We start from the raw sequence: 24,207 nt of genomic DNA on the forward strand, positions 1-24,207 counted from the left end.
AATCCATAATAAAAGTATTTTCTTCCGTTGGTAGTTTTAGTATTAGTTAAAAATGTAATTATTTTGTAAAATACCTTTAAAATTATAATAAGGCTTTAAACCTTTTGCCACCTGCCCGTTCAAAAAAGCACATTTCTACAATGATGAAGTAGAGGTCAGTTTACTGAACGTAGTCAGATAATTGTTCGTTTGATATGTCTTATTTGTTGTGATATAATTGTTATGGTTTTCACAATATAGTTTATATTTGCTCAAAGTCAAATTGGACCTTTGTGTCTCGCCCTGCTCTACATATATACTTTTTAAACTTGAAACTTTTCAAAAAGCAGGTCAAAGAAGAAATACTTAATTCATTTTTTATCTCTCCTCGCAAAAATTTGAAAATTTTGTATAAGCTCAGTAGTATTATTTACAATTATATACAAAATCCAGAATCCAAAAAGAATCTGAAAATCTTGAAACGTAATTAATAAGCCGAAAGACCAAAAAAGACTCGGATTGGATTATACGATGTTTTCTATAGAAAGTGTATAAAAGTTGCAGTTTCATTGTATCGACAAAATATAGACAAACTAATGGGGTTTATTTATTATATTTTTATAATACCTAATTATATACAGCATTCAAACAACACATCCTTATGCACTTAAAGTATTAATATTTTTGATTCTCTAGAAATGGTTTAGAATATACCCTATTTAGCAAAACAACGTTTGCCGGGTCAGCTAGTATATATATAATTCTAGAAACCCAAATCAATTCAAAACTATGCTATCAGAACATATGTTTAACCTGAACCATACTTTCAACATGTCCAATCCTACCATCTTATATATTGAAAAAAATTGTGACGTCAGAAAGATAATTGAGTCTACTTATATGCCTTAATACTTCTTGTATCAGCAAACGTAATTCCTCTCGTCTTTTACGTGACAGTTGCAAAATCATTATAAATTTCACGAAAAGTAATTCTTTACAGTGTTAGAATCATTCGTGACAGTTGCAAAATCATTATAAATTTCACGAAAAGTAATTCTTTACAGTGTTAGAATCATTCGCTCTTTATATCCCTTCTCTGTTTCTCATTCTTCTTTCGTTTCTTATACCCCGCATCCACTCACTCTGCTGCACATACCTTGAACCTTGAATTCAGTTGCGTTACTATGTACATCGAGCGAGCAACACGCAATATAGGAAGGCAATATGCGCTCCTTTAATTTCTCTTTTTATTAATTATTATTAGTGATGATGTTCTTTTGCACAATTTTAGTGTTTAATAAATTTTATATTTTTTTGTGTTTTTTCTGTTTTGGTATGTATATAACTCTTTTTTAACTTCCCGAAGGAGAAGTTTGTTTTCATCAAAAGATCCGATTCGCTAATTTTATGTTTTCTAGACGTTTCAAGCCATTCTGAATCGAATGAGACCAAATTTAGAAAAAGTATGTGTGTGTGTGTATGTGAACAGATTTTCTGCCATAAATCAACGTTCAAAAAGGCTGGACTTGGTTTGCCGTAAAGGCTGGACCGATTTCAAAAATGTAAAAGCCATTCGATGCACCTCGATGAGGACTAGCGTGTATCAGTTTTGTGCGGCGATCGGCCAAGCCTTTATAAATAGCAGAGAAGTGAAAAAAATAATGTCCACGTTTTAGCCCGCAATTCTGAATCGATTTCGAAAATTCAAAAACCGTTCGAAAGATATTGGTTGGGAATCGTGCTGATTAGTTTTTGGTACAGATAGGCCGTGTTAAAAAAAAATCGACGATTTTTATGAATTTTTTATGAAGATCATACTAAAATATTACGGATCTATGACAACTCGTTTAACTTTAAAAATTCGTCAAAGTTTGCAAAAATTAGAATCGTTTTTTGGCATTTGTCAAAATTAGACCTTTAATTGACGTTTGCTCAAAAACGCCTGAAGAAATTTAAAAGCCATTTGATGTATCTCAATGGAGGACTATCGTTTGTCGGTTTTGTGCGACGATCTGCCGAGCCGTTTTCTTGTAATTAACTGTTGACACAAAAATTCAAGCAGATTTTTATGGAACTTTTTTTGGCGATATATATCATGATCTTATAGAGCTTACAGAAATATTACGGCCTTACAAGTAGTTTAATTTTAAAAATCATTCAAGTTTGAGAAAATGAGTAGTTTTTTTGACGTTTGCTAAAATTAAAATTAGACGATTTACTTGGTATAACAATAGAGTACTTCGTCTTAATGAACATACTAAACCATTAAAGTCCTACGGAAACTGGTTCAATTATAAAAAATTGATTTGAAAAATTTGCTTTTAGAAAATACTCCGAGTTAACTCGGAATACTTTTGATCACTCATAAATTAATTTATTTATCATGGATTTAGTCGATTATTTACTCATATCGGGCAGTTCATGTAACTTGCCTCAATGCAAAATACCAATACCAGCTATTTATATTTTTATATTTAAGTAATTGAATATATTTTAACTACTGTTATTTATGTAATATGCTTTTTAGATAATTGAATGATGACACACATTAAGTGCCGAAACTTTTAATAGAATAAGAAGAAATTTGATCTTTTTTTAATTCGACTATTAAATTAAATAAAGATTGGGCTCCAAAATACTTCAAATATGTATCAACGTCGACAAAACTATCATGAACTTCTGTCAACGTTTTCAACTGCTACGCTTTTTTTAAATTTAAGCCATTCGATCAAACTAGATAAAAAGAGGACTCTTTTTGTAGTGTTTCATGACAATCGGCTGAGCAATTGCTTTATAATTACCTGACAAGTGCACAAACTTTATCTACCGTTTCTTAAAATTCTAGACCGATTTTAAACATTTAACAACTGTTCAAAAGATATAAGACTGAATTTGATAAAAATCTTCGTAATTATTTGTTGAAAAAAATTTAAAGGGTTTTTATTGAACATGTTATGAGTTCATGGTATTACCGAACTAAGTATAGTGATACTTGGTCTAAATTTTTGCATATGCTTCCACATAGATTCTGATTAAATTATATTAAACGCGCGGCGCAGTTTGAAACTTTTATGTTTTTTATAATTCAACCGATCATCGTAGGCCAATAATATTTTAGTATGTTATTTCAGACTACGATATCTATCGCCATACAAAGTTCGAACGAAATTGACAAAAAAAAAAATCGACGTTTAATTACGAAGAAGCTGCCCGTTCAATCCGTACCAAAAATTAATCAACGCAATTCCCAATCAATATCTTTCGAATAGTTTTTGAGTTTCTAAAATCGGTTTAACATTGTACGCTAAAATATGGACGAAAATTTTTACACTTTACAAAGAAACGGCTTGGTTTATCATCACACAAAATTAATCAACGTAAGTCCTCTTCGAGTTACATAGAATGGTCGATTCAGCTGTTTTTAAGTAAACGTCGGCGAAAGGTTAAAAATGGGCTCACATACACACACACATACTTTTTCCAAATTTGGTCTCATTCGATTCAGAATGACTTGAAACGTCGAGACAACTTAAAATTAGCAAATCGGATCTTTTCGCAAAAACAAACTTTTTCTTCGGGAAGTTAAAAACTAACGAACAAGTGCTATTTTTTTTCAAGACAATTACGAAGACAATTGAATCGAATTTTAAACAACGCTTAAAAGCAAAAAAAATCATATGGATCGAAAAATAAGATTTAATATAACACCCAATAGCACCATAGGTAAAAATAGTATATCATATAATCAAATAAAGTTCCTACAAAAAGTTCGCAATGCTGAAAAAAATTGATTTAAAAAAAAATCTGTTTATAGTATTCTTAAATAGTATTGATTATTTTAAAGTCATATTTAAGTTACTTAGAATAACAAAAAATTGCCGTTCCGTTTTTTTTTAATTAAAAAAATGGTCACCTTAATGTTATTTATTTCTTCCATAATTCTGAAAAGTTTGTATATTTGCACATTTTTGCTGCCATCTCATTTTATAAATGAATAATAGAATTTTTAAAATTCAAATTTAATTATTGTATTCAACTTATTGTATACTGTGGATTTTTCATTGTGGATATATAGGAGATACTAGTAGAGGATCTAGCAGATGTTGCAGAAAGCCAGGAAGAGGAAGAGGAAGAGAAAATTGAAACTAGTGGTAAAGAACAAAATGAGGAAGAACTTGAATATGATGAAGATGCACATGTATCAGAAGCTGACGATGAAAATAGTGAAAGTGAAAATTCTAGTGATAGTGAAAGTGAAAATAATGAAAACTGTATGAATAAAAATGATGACACTTCAAAGAAAATTCGGAAAAGAATACAGGTTATGAATAGTTCAGATTCAGAAGTTGAAAATGAGGTGGAAGAAGATTCAAAGAAAAGGGAGAGCATAGATTTGTTCCAAACACAAAACGGTAAATATGAGAAGTACAACCATTTTTTTTACTTACTAGTACTGTTTATAGTAGCAGTTTAATTAATATTATTATTTAAAGTTTGGCCTTTCATTATTATTAAATTTCTTAAGCAACGCGCAATATACATTTATTTGCTTCCCGAAGGAGAAGTTTGTTTCCGAAAAAAATACGATTTGCTAATTTTATGTTTTCATAGCGTTTTAAGTCATTCTGAATCAAATGAGACCAAATTTGGAAAAAGTATGTGTGTGTGTATGAAAGCCAATTCTTGATCTTTCATAGACGTTTTCTCGAAAACTGCTGAAGTGATTTGAAAAATTTAAAAGCCATTCGATGTAACTCGATAAAAAATTGATAGCGTTCATCAGTGTTGGCTGAGCCAATTCCTTGTAGTTAGAAGGAGTGTGTAAAAATTTTCGCCCACATTTTAATTCAGAATTTTTAATCGTTTTTAAAAATGCAAGCATTCAAAACACATTGATTGGGAGTCGCTTGGATAAAAGATCGATAGGGCCGTGCTTTCGTAATCAAACGTAGAACAATTTTTGTCGATTCTCATGAAACTCTGTATAAAGTTAGATTTTGTAGCTTAAAATATCATTCTAAAATATTATAGGCTTACGATAAGCCGTCAAATTATGAAAATTAGAATTTCGCCGTGGCTTGATTCTAATCAGAATCTATGTAGGTAGCTACTGATTATAGTTGTATCCTACTCTTAAATATAATACATTTTTAGAACACGAAATAGATGAAATGAAATATTCTTAAAAAGTTAATTTAGTTTTTATAATTACAGATATTATAAAGAATGGTTGAAAGATATCAATTGGAATTCGTATATTGATCATTTTTTTAGTAAAGCGAAAATGTTTTTTTTTTTGCAATAAATAGTTGAATATTTTATCTGAATAGCTGAATCTTATTTTATATTGATTAAGTTGATTATGTATTCTTATCAGGAAGTTTGTCCAACTTGCCTTAAGGCAAAATTTTATTTACAACTATTTAGTTGCTTTAATTTCAACAATAAAAAGTGTTATGTCATTATAGATATATGGTTAGAAATAACGTTTTCATATGTTTTTTTTAAGAATTATCTATATCTGAAAGATACAAATTAATGTTTATTTATTATATATTATAACATACAAATAGTTCTATAAATTAATATAATCGTTTTAATTATACTATTTCAGAGGATGAAATAATTCCTCTACATCAGACAAAGCTTGCAGAGCCACAAACCACTCCTCAATATAAATGCCATAATAGTTCTAAAGATTCCGAGTTGAAATTATCATCTCCAACTTGGTTAACAGAAAATACTCAAATGACACCAATTCCACAGGTAAAATGGCTATATATATTTTGATAATTTATTACTTAATCAAATACTGTGTATTTCGTTTTAACTACCTTAAGTGCAACATATATTTTAAATTTATTTTAAATGAATTTTGTAATTTATTTTTTGGGATATTACAATATTTATTATATATTAATTTTAATTTATAAATATATGGTGAATTCAATTGCAAAAATCTGTTTGTACAAACTGTAATGTTTTACAGATTATTAGCGACACCCAATGTTCAATCGCATCAGCAGATAATCAGGCACAAAATTCTTCAGCAGTAAAAAGATTATTTTTAGAATCTACTGAAAGTACGCAGCATAATAATCCTTTTCTCTCAACCCAAAATGAACTTGCTAGTCTAAAATGTGCTGAAGATGAGTTACTCGAGCTGTGTTCTGGACAATTTCCTACTCAAGTTTCTGTAAGCACATTTAACTTGACTTAACTAATTACAGTATTTGTATAGTAATAATATCAATATTATTTATGAATTATCTGCTTATCACAATTATATTTTTAGTGAATTATATTTGAAAGCTTTACTTGCTTACAGATAGAAATAAATTTACCTGATCTTTAAAAATAGAATCTAAGAATTGATTTATGGAAATAGAATTAAATACATTTCTAATTCTAATGTAAATACTTAGATCCGATTTTAACTCTATCGAGAGTTAAACAAACAGTTATTCCCAACTATTAAAGTTTATTGCACAAATATTTGGATAAAATTATAGCCATATGAAAAATAAAATAAGAAATTATAATGCATTGAGAGTTGCATTTCTCACTGTATTAGATCTTATAAAAATACTATTTTTTGATTATAATAAAATATGAAATAAGTCTAATGGATTGAACCGTGAACAAATATCTGTAGTTAAATAATATATTGTAGAGTAAACAAAATGAAAATAATGATACCGAGGAACCACAAAGTAACATAAAGCTTTGTTTATCTGATGAGAATTCTATATCAGATGTTCTGAATACTGTTGAAAATAATGAAGTGATCGGTGAGAAGAAACTTAAAAGAAAAAAAAAGAAAATAACAACTAAGCCGTTACAATTTTCAGGTACCATATAGACTTAATACTTATTTAGATAAAAAAAAAAAACTTTTGTCAATGAATTGTTTTTATTAGATGATGAAGAAAGTGATGAAGAAAATGATGAAGAAAATGATTTTGAGGATGAAGAAATTGAAGACGTGATGCAAGAAGAGGCAGAAAAAATCTATGAATATGATTCAGAAGAAAATGAAGTGAGTTGTTCGATTTAATATAGTAGACTTAATAATTGAAACAAATAGAATAATCACTTTATATAGTAAATAATATTAAAATAATATAATATATTTATACTTTGAAATACAATTTTGATAAGTTAGGCCATGTATAAACTATAATTATTTTCTTTGTGTTTGTGTTATTTTATTGAAATTAGTATAAAATATTAATAACTAAAAAAAAATATTTTCTATTTTTTGGTAGTTGAATTTTATTAATAATTATTTATGCACTTAACAATATACTAAAGAAAATATATTAAAATTTATAATTAGTTGTGTTTTAAATTATAATCAAGGTTGAGATAATAGCAGACAAGAAAAAACAACAAAAATATGTTGAACGTGAATTTTTTGAAAATGAAGCTGAACTATCAGATTCAGAATGGGGTTCAGCGGATGAAGATGAAAGGGGTCTTGATATTTATGATAAAGAATTGGGTGATGAAGATCATATTGATACCATAAAAGTTCGAGGAGAATTGGAAAGGATACATATGTGAGTTTCATTATTAGTCATTATTTGAGTCCAAATTTAGATTAAAAAAACTATTTTAATTCAAATTAAACTAAAACTATTTTAAGATCAATTAAATTGTTTATTTTTAATTATTAAATTGTTCGAAAATAAATTATATATTTTATTCCAAATGTAAAATGGGCCACTGTTCTATGAATATTTGTTCCAAATTGGAACTTCATGATTTTGATAAATATCTGCCGGATTTTTTTTTTTAAAATGAATTCTTTGCTTTTTTGTCATTACGATGTAAATTGATTTAGCAGATTAACCATATTAAAATTAAAAATTATTGATGATTATCAATTTAATTCCAGAAAAAACTAGTTGGTATTGGTATTTTGCCTAGAAGTAAGTTACATGAACTTCCCGATATATGTAAATAATCGACATAGTCAATAAAAAATAAATTTATGGTTCATTAAAAGTATTGCGAGTGGATTTGTTACACATAATTGAAAACGCACGAACACGTTAACTCGGAGTATTTTCTAAGAGCAAATTTTAACTAGTGGTGTGTATGGAATCGTGCCTTAAGGCAAATTGTTGGAACTTCCTGTACCGAAACGAAATGTTCAAGGCATATTAAATGTTTTCAAATAGATTATTATAAATAAATACTGTAACATTGTCTAATATTTATAGGAGTTATGTAAACTGAATTACAATGTGGAAAATATTTGTTTAAAGTATATTAGAACTTAAGTTAGAATTACAATTAAAATCTGAATTATTTTTGATATACAAAAAAAAAACAATTTTTGAGAAAAAAATTGAAACAATTTTTTTTTTCAAAAGCAATTATTTTGTTAAAACAAGCAGAAAGTTCTATGAATCATTCAAACCGGACGCTTAGTTCTCTCAAAAACTGTTATTTTTTGCACATTTAGCTCTGTATCTCCGAAATCGCTTGACCTGCCTTTGCCAAAAACTAATCACCACCTCTCCTCGTCATTACGAACTGAATGTTTTTTGGATGATTCAAATCCGAAACTCGGAAAAACTCTCAAAACCTCGATATCTATTTTCTGCATTCTTTGCTCCGTATCTCCAAAACGGCTGGACCTGTCTTTGCCAAAAACTAATCAGCACATCTCCCTGTCAATAGAAATCGAATGTTTTTTTAACATTCAAATCGGTTGATTCAAACGTGGACGAAAAATTGTATCCATACATACATTACATACACACACACACACATTCATTTTTTCTGAGGTATGCCAAATGTTCAGAAACCTTCAAAACGGGAAGAAATGTAAAAATTTCTAATTTCGATTTTTGATCGATTACAATAACTTACCCTATGGGAAGTTAAAAGAATCAACAATTTTTATAATTGAACCAGTTTTTGTAGAACTTTAATGGTTTAGTATGTTCATTAAGACCAAGTACTCTTTCGTTATACCAAGTAAATCGTCTAATTTTAATTTTAACAAACGTCAAAAAACTACTCATTTTATCCAAATTTGATGATTTTTTAAATTGAAACTACTTGTCGTAAGGCCGTAATATTTTAGTAAGTTCTATAAGACGACGATATATATCGCCAAAAAAAGTTTCATAACAGTTTTTGATTTTTGAAAATCGACTCGGTAGTATGAGCTTAAATGTGGACGAAAAGTTTAACACTTTTTTCCAAATTGCCAAGAAACGGCTTGGCAGATCGTCGCACAAAACTGACAAACGATAATCCTCATCGAGATACATCAAATAGTTTTTAAATTTCTGAAATCGGTTCAGGCGTTTTTGAGCAAACGTCGATGAAAGGTCTAATTTTGACAAGTGCTTAAAAAACGATACTAATTTTTGAAAACTTTGACGAATTATTAAAGTTAAACGAGTTGTCGTAGGGCCGTAATATTTTAGTATGATCTTTAAGACTATTGTATCTACCGTCAAAAAAATAATAATAAAAATCGTGGAAAAAAAATTAACACTTCATTACAAGAAAAGGTCCCGGCCGATCTCTACCAAAAACTAATCAGCACGATTCCCAATCAATATCTTTTGAACAGTTCTCTGAATTTTCAAAATCGATTCAGAATTGCGGGCTAAAACGTGGACGAAAAAAATTTTACTTTTCTGCTATTTATAAAGAAATGGCTTGGCCGATCGTCGCACAAAACTGATAAACAATAGTCCTTATCGAGATTCATCAAATGGCTTTTAATTTATTGAAATCGGTCCAGACGACACACACACATACATTTTCCAAATTTGGTCTCATTCGATTCAGAATGGCTTGAAACGTCGAGAAAACATAAAATGCGAATCGGATTTTTTTTATGAAAACGTAAACTTCTTTGGGAAGTTAATTAGCGAATCGGATTTTTTAATGAAAACATAAACTTCTTATGTTAAAAGTTAAAAGTTGAAAATTAATTGTTTAATTTTTTCAATTTGTGTTTTAAAATTTATGCAATAATAATATTTATTAACTTCCCGTAGGGTAGTTATAGTAATGGGCCAAAAATAAAAAATGAAAATTGTTGCATATCTTCACGTCTCAGAGGTTTTTGAATATTTTGGCATTCCTCGGAAAAAATGGATGTGTGTGTGTGTGTGTGTTTTGTAGGTCCGCATTTTTTCATTCACATTTTTGGGCGCACGTGTCATCCGATTTGAATGGTTCAAAAAACATTCGATCCTATTGAAAGGGAGATGTCCTGATTAGTTTTTGGAAAAGGCAGGTCCAGCCTTTACGATCATACAGAGCAAAGAGTGCAGAAAATAAAATTCGAGATTTTGAGAATTCGTAATGATGTGGAGAAAAGTGGTGATTAGATTTTGGCAAAGGCAGGTCCAGGCGTTTCAAAGATATGAAGCTAAATGTAAAAAAAAATCAGTTTTTGAGAAAACTAAGCATCCGATTTGAATGATTCAAGAAACTTTCTACTTGTGTTGATGAAACAATTGCTTTTGGAAAAAAAATTTGTATATTAAACATAATTTAGATTTTAATTTTAATTCTTGCTAAAGTTCTAAAGCTCACTTATATACTATAAATAAATAATTTTAACTTAGCAATTCAGTTTATATAGTTCTTATAAATATTAGACAATGTTACAGTATTTATTTATAATAATGTATTTGAAAATATTAAATATTTCTTGATCATTTCGTTACGGTACGGGAAGTTCCAGCAATTTGCCTTAAGACACGACGCCATACCCCATACACCACTAGTTTATTTATTTTTTTGATAAATTGTGTTTACTTTTATTAAATATTTGACATTAGGCGTCAAGTTTTGGACGAGGATAAACGGGATGTACGAATTTTGCAAGAAATGTTGTTAGAAGATGGTGAGAATCATGGAGATGCTACTAGAGAAAGAAAGTTCAGGTGGAAAAACGCAGGTGAGATTCATGGTTTCAAGTTCTAATAATAACTTTAGTATGAATATTATAAACATTTTGTACTTATTTGCAGGTGAAGGTTTTAGCCTAGATGAAAAAACTGAGGACCAAAAAACTGATGAACAAGTTAGTGAAGATGAAGATCAAACCGAATGGCGGAAAAATAGGTTTGAACGGGAAAAAGTATTACGTGAAAAACAGGTTAGCCAGCTATAATAATATCTGTGTATAATATATATATATATATATATATATATAAATATATATATATTTTGATGAGTTATTTAGAATCGGGCAGTAACACCAAGTAAAAAAAAAAACTAAAGTAGTTTTGAAATACTTTATTTATCCATACGTTTCGGTCTTCATCGAGACCGTCATTCATTGGAAAAACTAATAGATTTTATATGATGTAGGAGGAAAATATAATAATATAAAGCTATAGAACTTATATATAAATACTTACAGAAATTAATTATACAAAAATACCAAATTCCAATCCCACGATCCTACATTTCGAAAATAATTTATTTAAAAGAAGGTTTAGCGAAGGATGCCTAATATCTTTACACAACGACAGGGCCATAAATAATAGATTGGACAACAATTCGCTTTGCAATGACTATAAAATAATCCTTGACCATTTCCAAAACACCACCATATCTGAATGAAGCGTGTATTTTATTATTTTATTATTTTACAAAAAACATATGTTTTTAGTATTAAAATTAGTTTGTAAATAATTTAATAATTAAATTATTTACAAACTAATTTAAATAATTCATTTTCACCTTCTTGTTCAAAATCAATAGCTTCTTCTTCCTCCAAATACAAAGGAACTATTTGTTTACCTTTTTCAAGCAATTTTTCGTATTTTTTAAAAAAGTTATTTTCTTCAGAAGGATTCCGTTTAGTTTTTAGTTTTGATAATACTTTTAATTGCCTTTTTTCGGTTCTTAAGTCTGGAACCCCGTCTGATAGGGTCACCGATTCTGTTTACAGGTTGGATTGCAATGATTGCAATATGTGTTATATTGGGAAAAGTTCCCAGTATATTTATAAGAGAGTTAATCAACATATTTATAATTCAAAAAATCCAAACCAGTTCAAAACGATGTTTTCAGATCATATGCTCAATCTCAATCACACTTTTAACACTTCACTTCCTATTATTTACAAACTAATTTTAATAATTCATTTTCACCTTCTTGTTCAAATTCAATAGCTTCTTCTTCCTCCCAATACAAAGGAACTATTTGTTTACCTTTTTTAAGCAATTTTTCGTATTTTTTAAAAAAGTTATTTTCTTCAGAAGGATTCCGTTTAGTTTTTAGTTTTGATAATACTTTTAATTGCCTTTTTTCGGTTCTTAAGTCTGGAACCCCGTCTGATAGGGTCACCGATTCTGTTTACAGGTTGGATTGCAATGATTGCAATATGTGTTATATTGGGAAAAGTTCCCAGTATATTTATAAGAGAGTTAATCAACATATTTATAATTCAAAAAATCCAAACCAGTTCAAAACGATGTTTTCAGATCATATGCTCAATCTCAATCACACTTTTAACACTTCACTTCCTATTATTTACAAACTAATTTTAATAATTCATTTTCACCTTCTTGTTCAAATTCAATAGCTTCTTCTTCCTCCCAATACAAAGGAACTATTTGTTTACCTTTTTTAAGCAATTTTTCGTTTTTTTTAAAAAAGTTATTTTCTTCAGAAGGATTCCGTTTAGTTTTTAGCTTTGATAATACTTTTAATTGCCTTTTTCGGTTCTTAAGTCTGGAACCCCGTCTGATAGGGTCACCGATTCTGTTTACAGGTTGGATTGCAATGATTGCAATATGTGTTATATTGGGGAAAGTTCTCAGTATATATATAAGAGAGTTAATCAACATATTTATAATTCAAAAAATCCAAACCAGTTCAAAACGATGTTTTCAGATCATATGCTCAATCTCAATCACACTTTTAACACTTCACATCCTGTTATTCTTTATATCGACAAAAATAGTGACCTTAGAAAATTTGCTGAATCCTTTTTTATTTCATTAAATTCCTCTTGTGTTAATAAACGCAATTCATCCCACCTTTTATATGATAGCTACCAGCTAACTATTGATTTTATTTAAAAAAAAAACAAAAAATTAATTTGCTATCTCCTTTATATTATTTTTTACAATTTTGCTTTTTTTCTTGTTCGAACTTTTACATGTTTTGCATTTTCCTTTTGATTAAAGTCCATTTCAACCACTCCGTTGCATTTGTCCTTCGATACATTCCCCTTCCATTCCTATCAACATGCCTAGTGAAAGATTACAGTCGAGTCTTTTGCTCGGTATGGGCGTGTTTCATGCGTCATAATGTTAGATTTCAAAACTTTTAGTCAAATTAGTTTTCAAATCTTTTAGTTATTCATAATTTTTTCCAAAAAAAATGTTTTTTTCTAATATGTTATAAGTTTAATTTTTTTAAAATAAATTTTTTGAGTGTTTTTGTCCTGTGGTCTGTATAATGTTTCTCTATGTTATAATTAATCTATATTGGTATTATATTAGTAAATAAAATTTTCAAATTGTTGTAGTTGCTGAATGATGACATATATATATATATATATATATATATATATATATATATATATATATATGATAGTTTTGTCGACGTTGATACATATTTGTAATATTTTTGCAGCCCAACCGTCGAATTAAAAAAAGAAGGATTAAATAACAAAATTATTTATTCCATTAAACGTTTCGACACTTGATGTGTGTCATCATTCAGTAATCTAAAAAAACATATAACATAAATACAAAGTTGATGATAAATATAAATATATAAACGGAGTAAATTATCGTAAACTATCAAAACGATGCTTTCTGAACATATGATAAACCTGAACCACATTTTTAACATGTCAAATCCCTCAATCCTTTACATTGAAAAAACTGTGACCTTAGAAAGATAGTTGAGTCTTTACTTATATCCCTTAGTACGTCTTGTGTAAACAAACATAATTCCTCTCATCTCTTACATGACAGTTACAAAGTAATCATTAATTTCATGAAAAGTAATTCAATACAGTTTTAGAATCTTTCGTTGGGGTTTTTCGAATTATTGTCGTGTTGTTTGAGTCTTTTTATTAAATTTTGATTAACAACTCATATCCACCGCACCTCATCAACTCCGTCACCTCTAACAGACTTAAAACCCTCAACAGTATGCATTCTTCTTTTTCCCCAGAAAAAAATTCTAAAGACAATAACTATATAGGCAACGTTTGTTTACCTTACGTAAAAGAACTTTTTCCAGTGTGGAAAAAACTTTTTCATAAGGTAGACATCAGACTAACTTGCAACATAGATCTAAATCTTAAATCCCTCTACACAAACCTGAAATCTCCCACTAGTATAGAACGTACGTCCAACATTGTCTACAAAATAAATTGCAATGATTGCCCTTCTACTTACATAGGTGAAACCGGACAAAATTTAATAAAAAGACTCAAACAACACGACAATAATTCGAAAACCCCCAACCAAAACCAAACTATGATAACAGAACACAAAAAATTTCAAACACTCCTTTAACTTTTATAATGCCAGTATTCTCTACCATGAACGGAACACCATTCAGAGACGTTTTGCAGAATCTTGTTTCATATCAGTATGTGATCACGCGGTAAACAAGAGTTCTGGTACCTCCTTACTCTGCGATAACTACCAAGTAATACTAAATAATGTTTCCAAATTTATCTCCTCTGAACAAAACTAATTCTGACCATACTAACCTTGCCAACATTTCCTAGTTTAACTTCGACCTTGAAACCCGAGCTTTACCTACCCATGCATAGCAAATTTTAAATTAAAAAATTTTTATTTTAGATATTTGAGTTATTAGTATAACTACCTAGTAATACTAAATAACATTTTCTCCTAATTCTAACCATACAAACCTAGCCTAACATTACTAGTTTCAACTTCGACCATTTTCTACCTACCCACTCATAACAATCCTTGAATGACCCTTAAAAATCTTTCAAAACACGTGTTGGCGTTCATACATGCCTCGGTACTCGCAAAGTACAGAAGTCGTGGCAGAAATTACATAATTCTACTTACATTTTTGTTCAAATAAAACTATCATTTTTCTGTTTACATCATACAAAAAATTATAAAAAATGCATGGTGTTGACAAGTTAGTTGTATAAATGTTAGTGCCAATATCTAGTGTTGTATACACTTCTCTAGATGTAACCAACCAACGTAATGTAAGTCCACTTGTATTTTATATGTATAATATTATCCATCTTCATAAATATTTTGTTTGCTTTACATATGTACGAGTTTACATATGTGTATGTTTATATATATATATATATATATACGTATTTGTATGTATATATGTATATATATATATATATATATATATATATATATATATATATATATTACTAGCCGACCCGGCAAACGTTGTTTTGCTTAGTAAGGTATATTCTAAACAATTTCTAGAGAATCAAAAATATTAATACTTTAAGTGTATAAAGATGTGTTGTTTGAATGCTATATACAATGAGGTATTATAAAAACAATAAATCCCATTAGTTCGTCTATAATCTGTCAATACAATCAAACTGGAAGTTTTATGCACTTTCAATAGAAAATATGGCATAATCCAATCCAAGTCTTTTTTGGTCTTTCTACTTATTAATTACATTTCAAGTTTTTCAGATTTTTTTTGGATTCTGGATTTTATGTATAATTCTTAATAATACTACTGACCTTATAAAAAATTTCAAATTTCTGCGAGAAGAAATAGAAAATAAATTAAGTATTTCTTCTTTGACCTGCTTTTTGAAAAGTTTCAAGTAAGAATCGATGAATCAAATTAATTCAATAAAAAGTATATATGTAGAGCAGGGCGAGTCACAAAGGTCAAATTAGACTTTGAGCAAATATAAGTTTTATTATGGAAATCAAACCAATTATATAACAACAAATGACACATTTCAAATAAACAATTATCTGACTACGTTCAGTAAAAGTGCCAACTACTTCATCATTGTAGAAATGTGCTTTTTGATGTTTTTCAAAAAATTTTATCTAGACCTTTTTACCTTATAACGGGGTAACTTGGAACGGCCAGATGGCAAACAGGTCTAATGTCATATTTTAATTTCAAAGGTTTTTTACAAAATAATTACATTTTTAACTAATTGCTAAAAAACTACCAACGGAAGAAAACACTTTTACTATGGATTTTAAAAAATTACCATTTATCTCCCAATACCAAAGTCATAAGAATCAAGGTTATAGCTGGTTATAGCTGGTTATCTTTTTCCCTTTACTTTCAAATAGTGTTGTTAAACAATGCTTAGCTTTATTGACCTTCATATATTACTACCCATTCTTCGATAAATTCAGGAAGTTATCTGGGAATAAGTTATTCGACAAAATGTACCTTTGATCGATTTCAAATTTAGGTTCTGATTTTAAATTACATAAATGAAAAAAAATTCTAGAAAATGTTTTAAAAATACTAATGAGTATATAATTATACAAATGAGTTCTTTCAGAGCATCGTGTTTGAGAAAAATATGATTTGTCAGCCATGCTGAGTTTTATAGTTCACTTCACTGTTTATATGAATGGGCAATGAAACTATCATTACATTATAATTATTAATTATTTATTTAAAAGAAATAATTTTATTAATAATTGTTTACAAATATCAAATTATCATCCATACGTGATTACATAGCTGTCATTTGCTTATTGTTATTCCAAGTCAAACGGGATAAAAAGTATCCTATGTCCTTCTCCTGACTCTAAACTACCAACTACTTCCAATTTTCAGCTAAATCGGTTCAGCCTTCTTCAGTATTATAAGTGGAGTAATTAACACGACTTTATATATATATATATATATATATATATATATATATAAATAAAACCAAGAACTAATATTCTATCACGATAGTTAACATAAGGTAGTCGAGTAATTACAATTAGACCTTTTTATTGTCGAATCAAAGCACATTTGCTGATAATATATATGCCAATTAGTTGTAAACACCTGAAACATTTTATAAGATATATATAAAGAAATTATAAATTAACAACAATTAATATATAACTATTTATATTTTTATTACAAATTTTGAGGTTATGTTAAGAAACTATATTTCAAAATATTATTTTTTTAATTTATTTGTGGATGATTATACTTATTGCTGATATTTAGAATACAAAAACCTCAAATACTCTATTTAAATACGTATAAACAAATATACATAAATACCAAAGTATATAAATAATTACATTCCCATTGCCAATACATAAATTTCTCCATCGTCTGTTTGGATCGCTTGCTATTATTAAGAATTCATTTACTTGCCACTTCGTAATAATTTTCCGTGGTTATTAAAAAATTTCTATTATTCAAGTAATAATTTTCCAAAAGTGGTGTAAAAAATGCATATTAATATATTTGTATCAAAACAGAAACACCGAATGACAATTGACAATCGAATGTAAATGTCATGGATGAAATCATTGATAGTATCATAGATTGAATAAACTACATGGATAGTTTATAAATAATTAATTTTGAATTAGAATGAAATAAAGGGATAAAAAGTATCCTATGTCCTTCTCCTGGCTCTAAACTACCTCCCTGCCAATTTTCATCTAAATCGGTTCAGCCGTTCGTGAGTTATAAGTGTTATCACATACAGCGATCCTCATTTATATATATATATATAGATTTATTTACATGTATGTTTGTATGTATATACATATATATATATATATGTGTATACATGTATTTGTATATGTGTATATAAATATGTATGTATGTATATGTATATATATGTGAGCATTTATGTACATATGTATATATGTATGTATTGTGTGTGTATATGTATATATATTTTTTTTTTTTTTTATATAGAGAAGGAAAAAATCTTTCAAAGACACCGTGTGTTTAAAAGATGATGGACGGTAGTGTGGGATTTCCACCCCATAAAAAACCTCCTCTCCTCATTTCCCCGCATATGATCACGAGGAGGACTGGGTCGGAACCGCGTTAGCATTACTTCAACCCAGTCCGTGTTGCATCACGTGACGTTAGCTCCTAAGTTTATTGGTCCCTCTCGGCGATTTTTGCTGTCAAGAGGCGCCGTGCATAAGCTGCTACCTCGGCCCAGTTTTCCTTGCTTTGCAGCATGGTATTTACAATGTTCTGGGGATTAAGGGCCCTTCCCAGGGACAATTCGGTGTCAGCCCTGAAGTTCTTCCAGCGCGTGCACTTAAAAAAGGTGTGCTCAGCATCGTCGGCTTTTTCCGGACAGTATTTGCACGTCGGTGATGTGTGCAAACCGAACCTGAAGAGATATGCATTGAACGAGCCATGACCCGTCATCATCTGAGTTAGAAAGAAATCTGTTTCGCCATGTTTCCTGGCGAGCCAGGCCTCGATATTAGGGATCAGACGTGCTGTCCATCTACCACGATCAGACGCCTGCCACCTTACTTTCCATTCCTTCAGGGTGTCCTTTCTCACCATTGCCCTCGCTTCGCTGGCATTGAGGCCTCCTTTTGTGAGGGTATACAACCTGGCCCTTTCGATCGCCAAAAGGTCTATAGGCGGAGCTCCAGCTATAACAAGCACTGCGTCTTCGGAAACTGTGCGATAGTCACAAGCCACTCTAAGTGCTCCTCGCCGCTGTACTGCTGCCAGTTTCTTACGATACGTCTTCTGTTGTAATGTATGCGCCCAGATTTCCGCTCCGTAAAGCAGGACTGAGTGAACCACCTCCAGGAGAGCTCTCCTCTTTTTGGCACGTGGGCCGATAGTATTGGCCATGATTCTCGATAGACTAGACACAGTCTTGCTAGCCCTTGTACACGTGCGTTCCAAGTGTTCACGGAATGTCAGCTTTGCATCTAACTGAACGCCCAAATAGTGTTAGTCCGTCGATGATTGTACTAAACGGTTCTGGGAACCATTTTTGGCGTGTTAGGACTACCATCTCCGTTTTCTCTTTGGCTAGCTTCAGATGGTGCTGGTCCAACCAGGCCTACCATCTCCGTTTTCTCTTTGGCTAGCTTCAGATGGTGCTGGTCCAACCAGGCCGCGACGGCTTCGATGGTGAAATCGACCAGTACCTCGGCCTCTTCAACGCTGTCTGCCACAATAGTAGCTGCGACATCATCCGCAAATCCTGTGAGATGCACCTGCGGGGGTAAGGGAATTTCGAACAGCTCGTCACAGTCAGCGTTCCACAGATCAGGTCCCATAACCGAACCCTGTGGTGCACCAGCTGTTATCTTGCGGCTCACTGTTCCCTCAGTGGTTTCAACGATGAGTACTCGATCGTCCAGGTAGCTGTCCACCATTGTCAAGATGTCATCTTTCACCCGGAATCTCTTCTCCAGCGCCTCCAGTATATCCTTCCACGATGCGCTGTTGAAAGCATATGTATATATGTATGTATTGTGTGTGTATATGTATATATGTATGTGTATATATGTTTATATATATATATATATATATATATGTATGTATATGTATATGTATATATATATATATATATATATATATATATATATGTATGTATGTATATATATATATATGTATATATGTATATATGTGTGTATGTATATGTGTATATATACATGTTTATGCGTATATGTATATGTATACGTGTATAGCTATAGTTACATAGATAGGTATGAGTATATGTATGTTTCATACATGTACATGTACGTCGTTGTGAATATGCATGCACGTTGCATACATGTATATGCGTATATTTATATATGTATAGTCGTACATGTATATGTGTACATAAATAGGTACATATTGTTGTATTTGTATATGTATATGTGTATATATGTATATATACATGTTTATGCGTATATATATGTGTATACGTGTATAGCTATAGTTACATAGATAGGTATGAGTATATGTATGTTTCATACATGTACATGTACGTCGTTGTGAATATGCATGCACGTTGCATACATGTATATGCGTATATTTATATATGTATAGTCGTACATGTATATGTGTACATAAATAGGTACATATTGTTGTATTTGTATATGTATATGTGTATTATATGTTTGCATGTGTGTGTATATGTATATATATATGTATATATATATATATATATATATATGTATATGTGTATATATGTGTATGTATATATATGTATATATGCGTAGGTTTATATGAGTGTACTTATATATTTTTGCCTATATTTTTTAATTATTTATTTAATTCTAGTCTCTTACCTTTCCTATCTTTTATATTTTGTTTGTTGTTAAGTGTTGCTGTTTGTTAATTTTTCTCTTATTGTATAGGTACTATACCAATCCACATATATTATAATTACCTAGGTATACTAATTTTCATACTGTTTTTAGATCCACTGATGATGACATTAAATTGAATGTCGAAACGTTTGGAATATATATATATATATATATAGTTTTTTCGACGTTGAAACATATTTCAAAGTAACTAGCAGACCATTCGTCGAAATAAAAAGGTATAAAGTATTAAAAACTTTTATTTATACGTTTCGACACCAGATGCGTGTCATCATTCAGCAACTACAATAAATTTGAAAAATTTTACTAATAATAACAACCAATATAAATTAATTATAAACATAGAGAAACATTATACATACCACCAGGTGGTAAAAATGACTTGAAATTTGAATCTGATGGATCAACATGGATCAATACTATTGATCAGAATTTTCTTAAATAAAAAAATTAGAAAAAAACTAAAAATTAAAGTTTATATTAACTTTATAAAATGTATTATAAGCAATCAAGTGATAATTTTACTTATAAATATATTTCATTCAAGTTGATTGTGAAGGTATTAGTATCTTATTTTCAATTAGCCAAATCCTCTTTGGCCAACACAAACAAATTTTTCGGTTATCCCACATGTGAGCATACCACATATAATTGACTGTGAGAAAAACATTGATTTTATAAATCAAATTCACAAACGGACATTGTTTGTCTCTGAGCTTTGTTGATAGTCATAGAAAATGCCAATCTTATCAGAATTTGTAACTTCTTAAATGGTGGCCTAAAATCTGAGGGTATCATAAGAATCCGTTGTAGAAGAATCACTTCTCATTTAAAACTTCCATGCAGCACATGCCTTCTGTTCCATTTCTATAGTTCATTGCCTGACAATATTGGCGTGTGACAATTTTGCTGCGCTAATGTGCCTGACATCGGTTGTAAATTGAGAAATAAAAGTGACTTGATTCAATTGTATTGGAGGTGGGCGCTCCTGTTTTTGTTGAAAAATATATGTTAATGTAAACCAGATGATCTGTAAACCAGATGAAATTGCAGCTATTCAACATGTGTCCAAAATATTTCAATATTTCTTGACGAGATGCAATGGTGAAGATTAAGGGCTATTTGATGGTCGTGCTTAGGGTTTATACAAAAACCGATATTTCAGAAAAGCGGTTTTCGAATTTAAATTTTACTAAAAAAACGGTTTTGACCGGTTTTCGAATTTTATAAAAAAAATTTTTTTTTGCTGTATATTATCCGAATATCCTGTAATTTATCCGCAAATTTAGTGTAATTTAGAGCAGTATTTGGCTGAATTTATTTATTGTTCAATTTTATAGATAGTAAACAAAATTATTTTAATTTTAATTAGTAGAACTAAAAAATAATAGTTTATCTTGATTAAATAACTTTGAAAATAATTATTCGTTATTCATGCATCATTTTCACATATAAGAATGAAAATATTTTTATGATAGTGAAAGGAAAGTTTTCGAATAAATAAAAATAATACATTTTGAAATAAAAAACATTCGAAAAACTCCGTTTCGCCACCAGATGGTTTCGTGAGAAAGATGAAGAAATTTTTTGTTTGTTGTATATTTGAAAAGGAAAAATTTGATTTTATTGCACAACAGTAATGAATTTATTTTGATTACAAAAATGGAGTGTTTTTTAGTTGAACTTCTCTAAGTAAATGAAAGTGAATCCGCCAATTATCCGTTTCATTGAAGTGCTCTTTGGTAAACCACATTTTTTGTTTTTTGGTCTGACGTTAACACAAACAAAGCGGATGGTTTTCCAACTCGTGAACAGGGAACGTATAACTGCCCATGTGAAAAACAATGATTTTCTAAATAATCTATTTGAAATTTATCCCGCAAACACTAAGCGATTGGCCTTGCGACTTGTTATTGCGAACGCAAGGCTAACTGCAAATTGCAATTGTTTGAAGTCAAACGGAAAACCAGTCGGAATTATTGGTATGTCACCAAATCGCCAGCAATTTTTGATTGAATGGTGAAATTCAGTGCGTGTACATCATTATTCTTTGCGGCAAGAATTGCTAGTTGACTTAACCAAGCATAATTCTGATAATTCTCACTAATGTCATTACTCGAAATTTTAATTACTGTGCGGGAAATTCCAGCAATTTGCATTAGGGCACGATGCCATGCACCACTAATTTTCTTAGCTATAAACCTTGCGGAGCCCGAGATCTTTCCATCGAATGCAAAATTATCGAAATCGGTTCGTGCGTTCTGGAGTTATTTCGTCAGGAAGGAAAACCCGACTTATTTTTATATATATACTAGCTGACCCGGCAAACGTTGTTTTGCTAAATAAGGTATATTCTAAACCATTTCTAGAGAATCAAAAATATTAATACTTTAAGTGCATAAGGATGTGTTGTTTGAATGCTATAAACCGCATTAGTTTGTCTATATTTTATCAATACAATCAAACTGGAAGTTTTATACACTTTCTATAGAAAACATGGTATAATCCAATCCAAGTCCTTCTTGGTCTTTCAACATATTGATTACGTTTCAAGTTTGTCAGATTCTTTTTTGATTCAGGATTTTGTGTATAATTGTAAATAATACTACTGAGCTAATACAAAATTTTCAAATTTCTGCGAGGAGAGATAGAAAATGAATTAGGTATTTCTTCTTTAACCAGCTTTTTGAAAAGTTTCAAGTAACATTCGATGAATTGAAGTAAATTTAATAAAAAGTATAGAGCAGAGCAGGGCGAGGCACAAAGGTCCAATTTGACTTTGAGCATATATAAACTATATTATGAAAAGCAAATCAATCATATCACAAATAACACATTTCAAACGAACAATTATCTGACTTTACGTTCAGTAAAACTGCCAGCTACTTCATCATTGTAGAAATGTGCTTTTTTTGCTGTCTTTCAAAAAATTGTTATCTAGACCTTTTTACCCCATTTACCCTAACTTGGAACGGCCAGGTGGCAAACAGGTTGAATGTCTTATTTTAATTTTAAAGGTATTTTACAAAATAATTACACTTTTAAAAAAACTTCCAACGGAAGAAAATACTTTTATTATGAATTTTCAAAGATTACAGTTTATCTTCAGATAGAAAAGTCATAAGAATCAAGGTTATAGCTGGTTATGTATCTTTTTCCCTCTACTTTCAAATATTGTTGTTAAACAATGCTTAACTCTACTGGTTTTTGATAAATGCTGGTAGACCTTTTTAACCCCGGACCTTCATATATTACTATCTAATCTTCGATAAATTCTACGAAATTATTAAAGGGAAAATGTTATTCAGCAAAATGTCCCCTTGATCAATACCAAATTTAGGTTTTGAATTTAAATAACTTAAATAAAAAATAATATAACCTAGAAAATGTTTCATAAATACTAATGAGTATATAATTATACAAATGAGATCTATCAGAGCATCGTGTTTGAGAAAAAAAATGCCAAAAAGTGCATTTTCATATTAACATTTCAAGAAAGTTGATATTTAGTTTCTAGTAACACTTGCGGCCCGTTTACTAACGTTTTTGTATATAAATAAAACTACAAACAAAACTACTTACCACAATTTAATCATAATTAAATAATATTCACGTAAAACATCCTATTAAATGTAATTGAATATCATCTGTCAAAATCGTTTGATATTTCACGTGTTAGCCGTGAAATTGTTTTATTCAAGGTACGCTTCTACAAAAATTTTCAAATTAAAAATGTAAAGTTTCTACGCGGATTTGAAATATTATCTCACCTTTTGGACAATCTCTGGATTGGCACGAATTTTTCAAGACTAAGACTGACCAAATCGATTCAGCCGTTTTCGAGTTTTATTCGGACATTTGAAAGACAGCTCCATTTTTATATATAAGAAGATATAGAAGATATGAGATGCATATTGATACATACTTGTTAATATCAATTTTA

General features: G+C 29.8%; 1 protein-coding gene across 1 annotated transcript in view; it reads left to right on the forward strand.

Moving 5' to 3' along the window:
* The window catches only part of LOC113384853 (claspin-like), an 80,354-nt gene that overhangs the window by 12,405 nt on the left and 43,742 nt on the right, over positions 1–24,207 (forward strand). The window contains exons 5-12 of the mRNA XM_026622620.1: positions 4,055–4,391; positions 5,594–5,745; positions 5,969–6,175; positions 6,653–6,830; positions 6,900–7,018; positions 7,342–7,541; positions 10,803–10,921; positions 10,995–11,122. Of these exons, the coding sequence (XP_026478405.1) occupies positions 4,055–4,391; positions 5,594–5,745; positions 5,969–6,175; positions 6,653–6,830; positions 6,900–7,018; positions 7,342–7,541; positions 10,803–10,921; positions 10,995–11,122 (1,440 nt within the window). The remainder of the gene's footprint in view (positions 1–4,054; positions 4,392–5,593; positions 5,746–5,968; positions 6,176–6,652; positions 6,831–6,899; positions 7,019–7,341; positions 7,542–10,802; positions 10,922–10,994; positions 11,123–24,207) is intronic.

Source organism: Ctenocephalides felis, unplaced genomic scaffold (assembly GCF_003426905.1).
Source record: "Ctenocephalides felis isolate EL2017-DRISC unplaced genomic scaffold, ASM342690v1 CF-g0.4_SCAFFOLD_03571, whole genome shotgun sequence".
Lineage (NCBI taxonomy): Eukaryota > Metazoa > Arthropoda > Insecta > Siphonaptera > Pulicidae > Ctenocephalides > Ctenocephalides felis.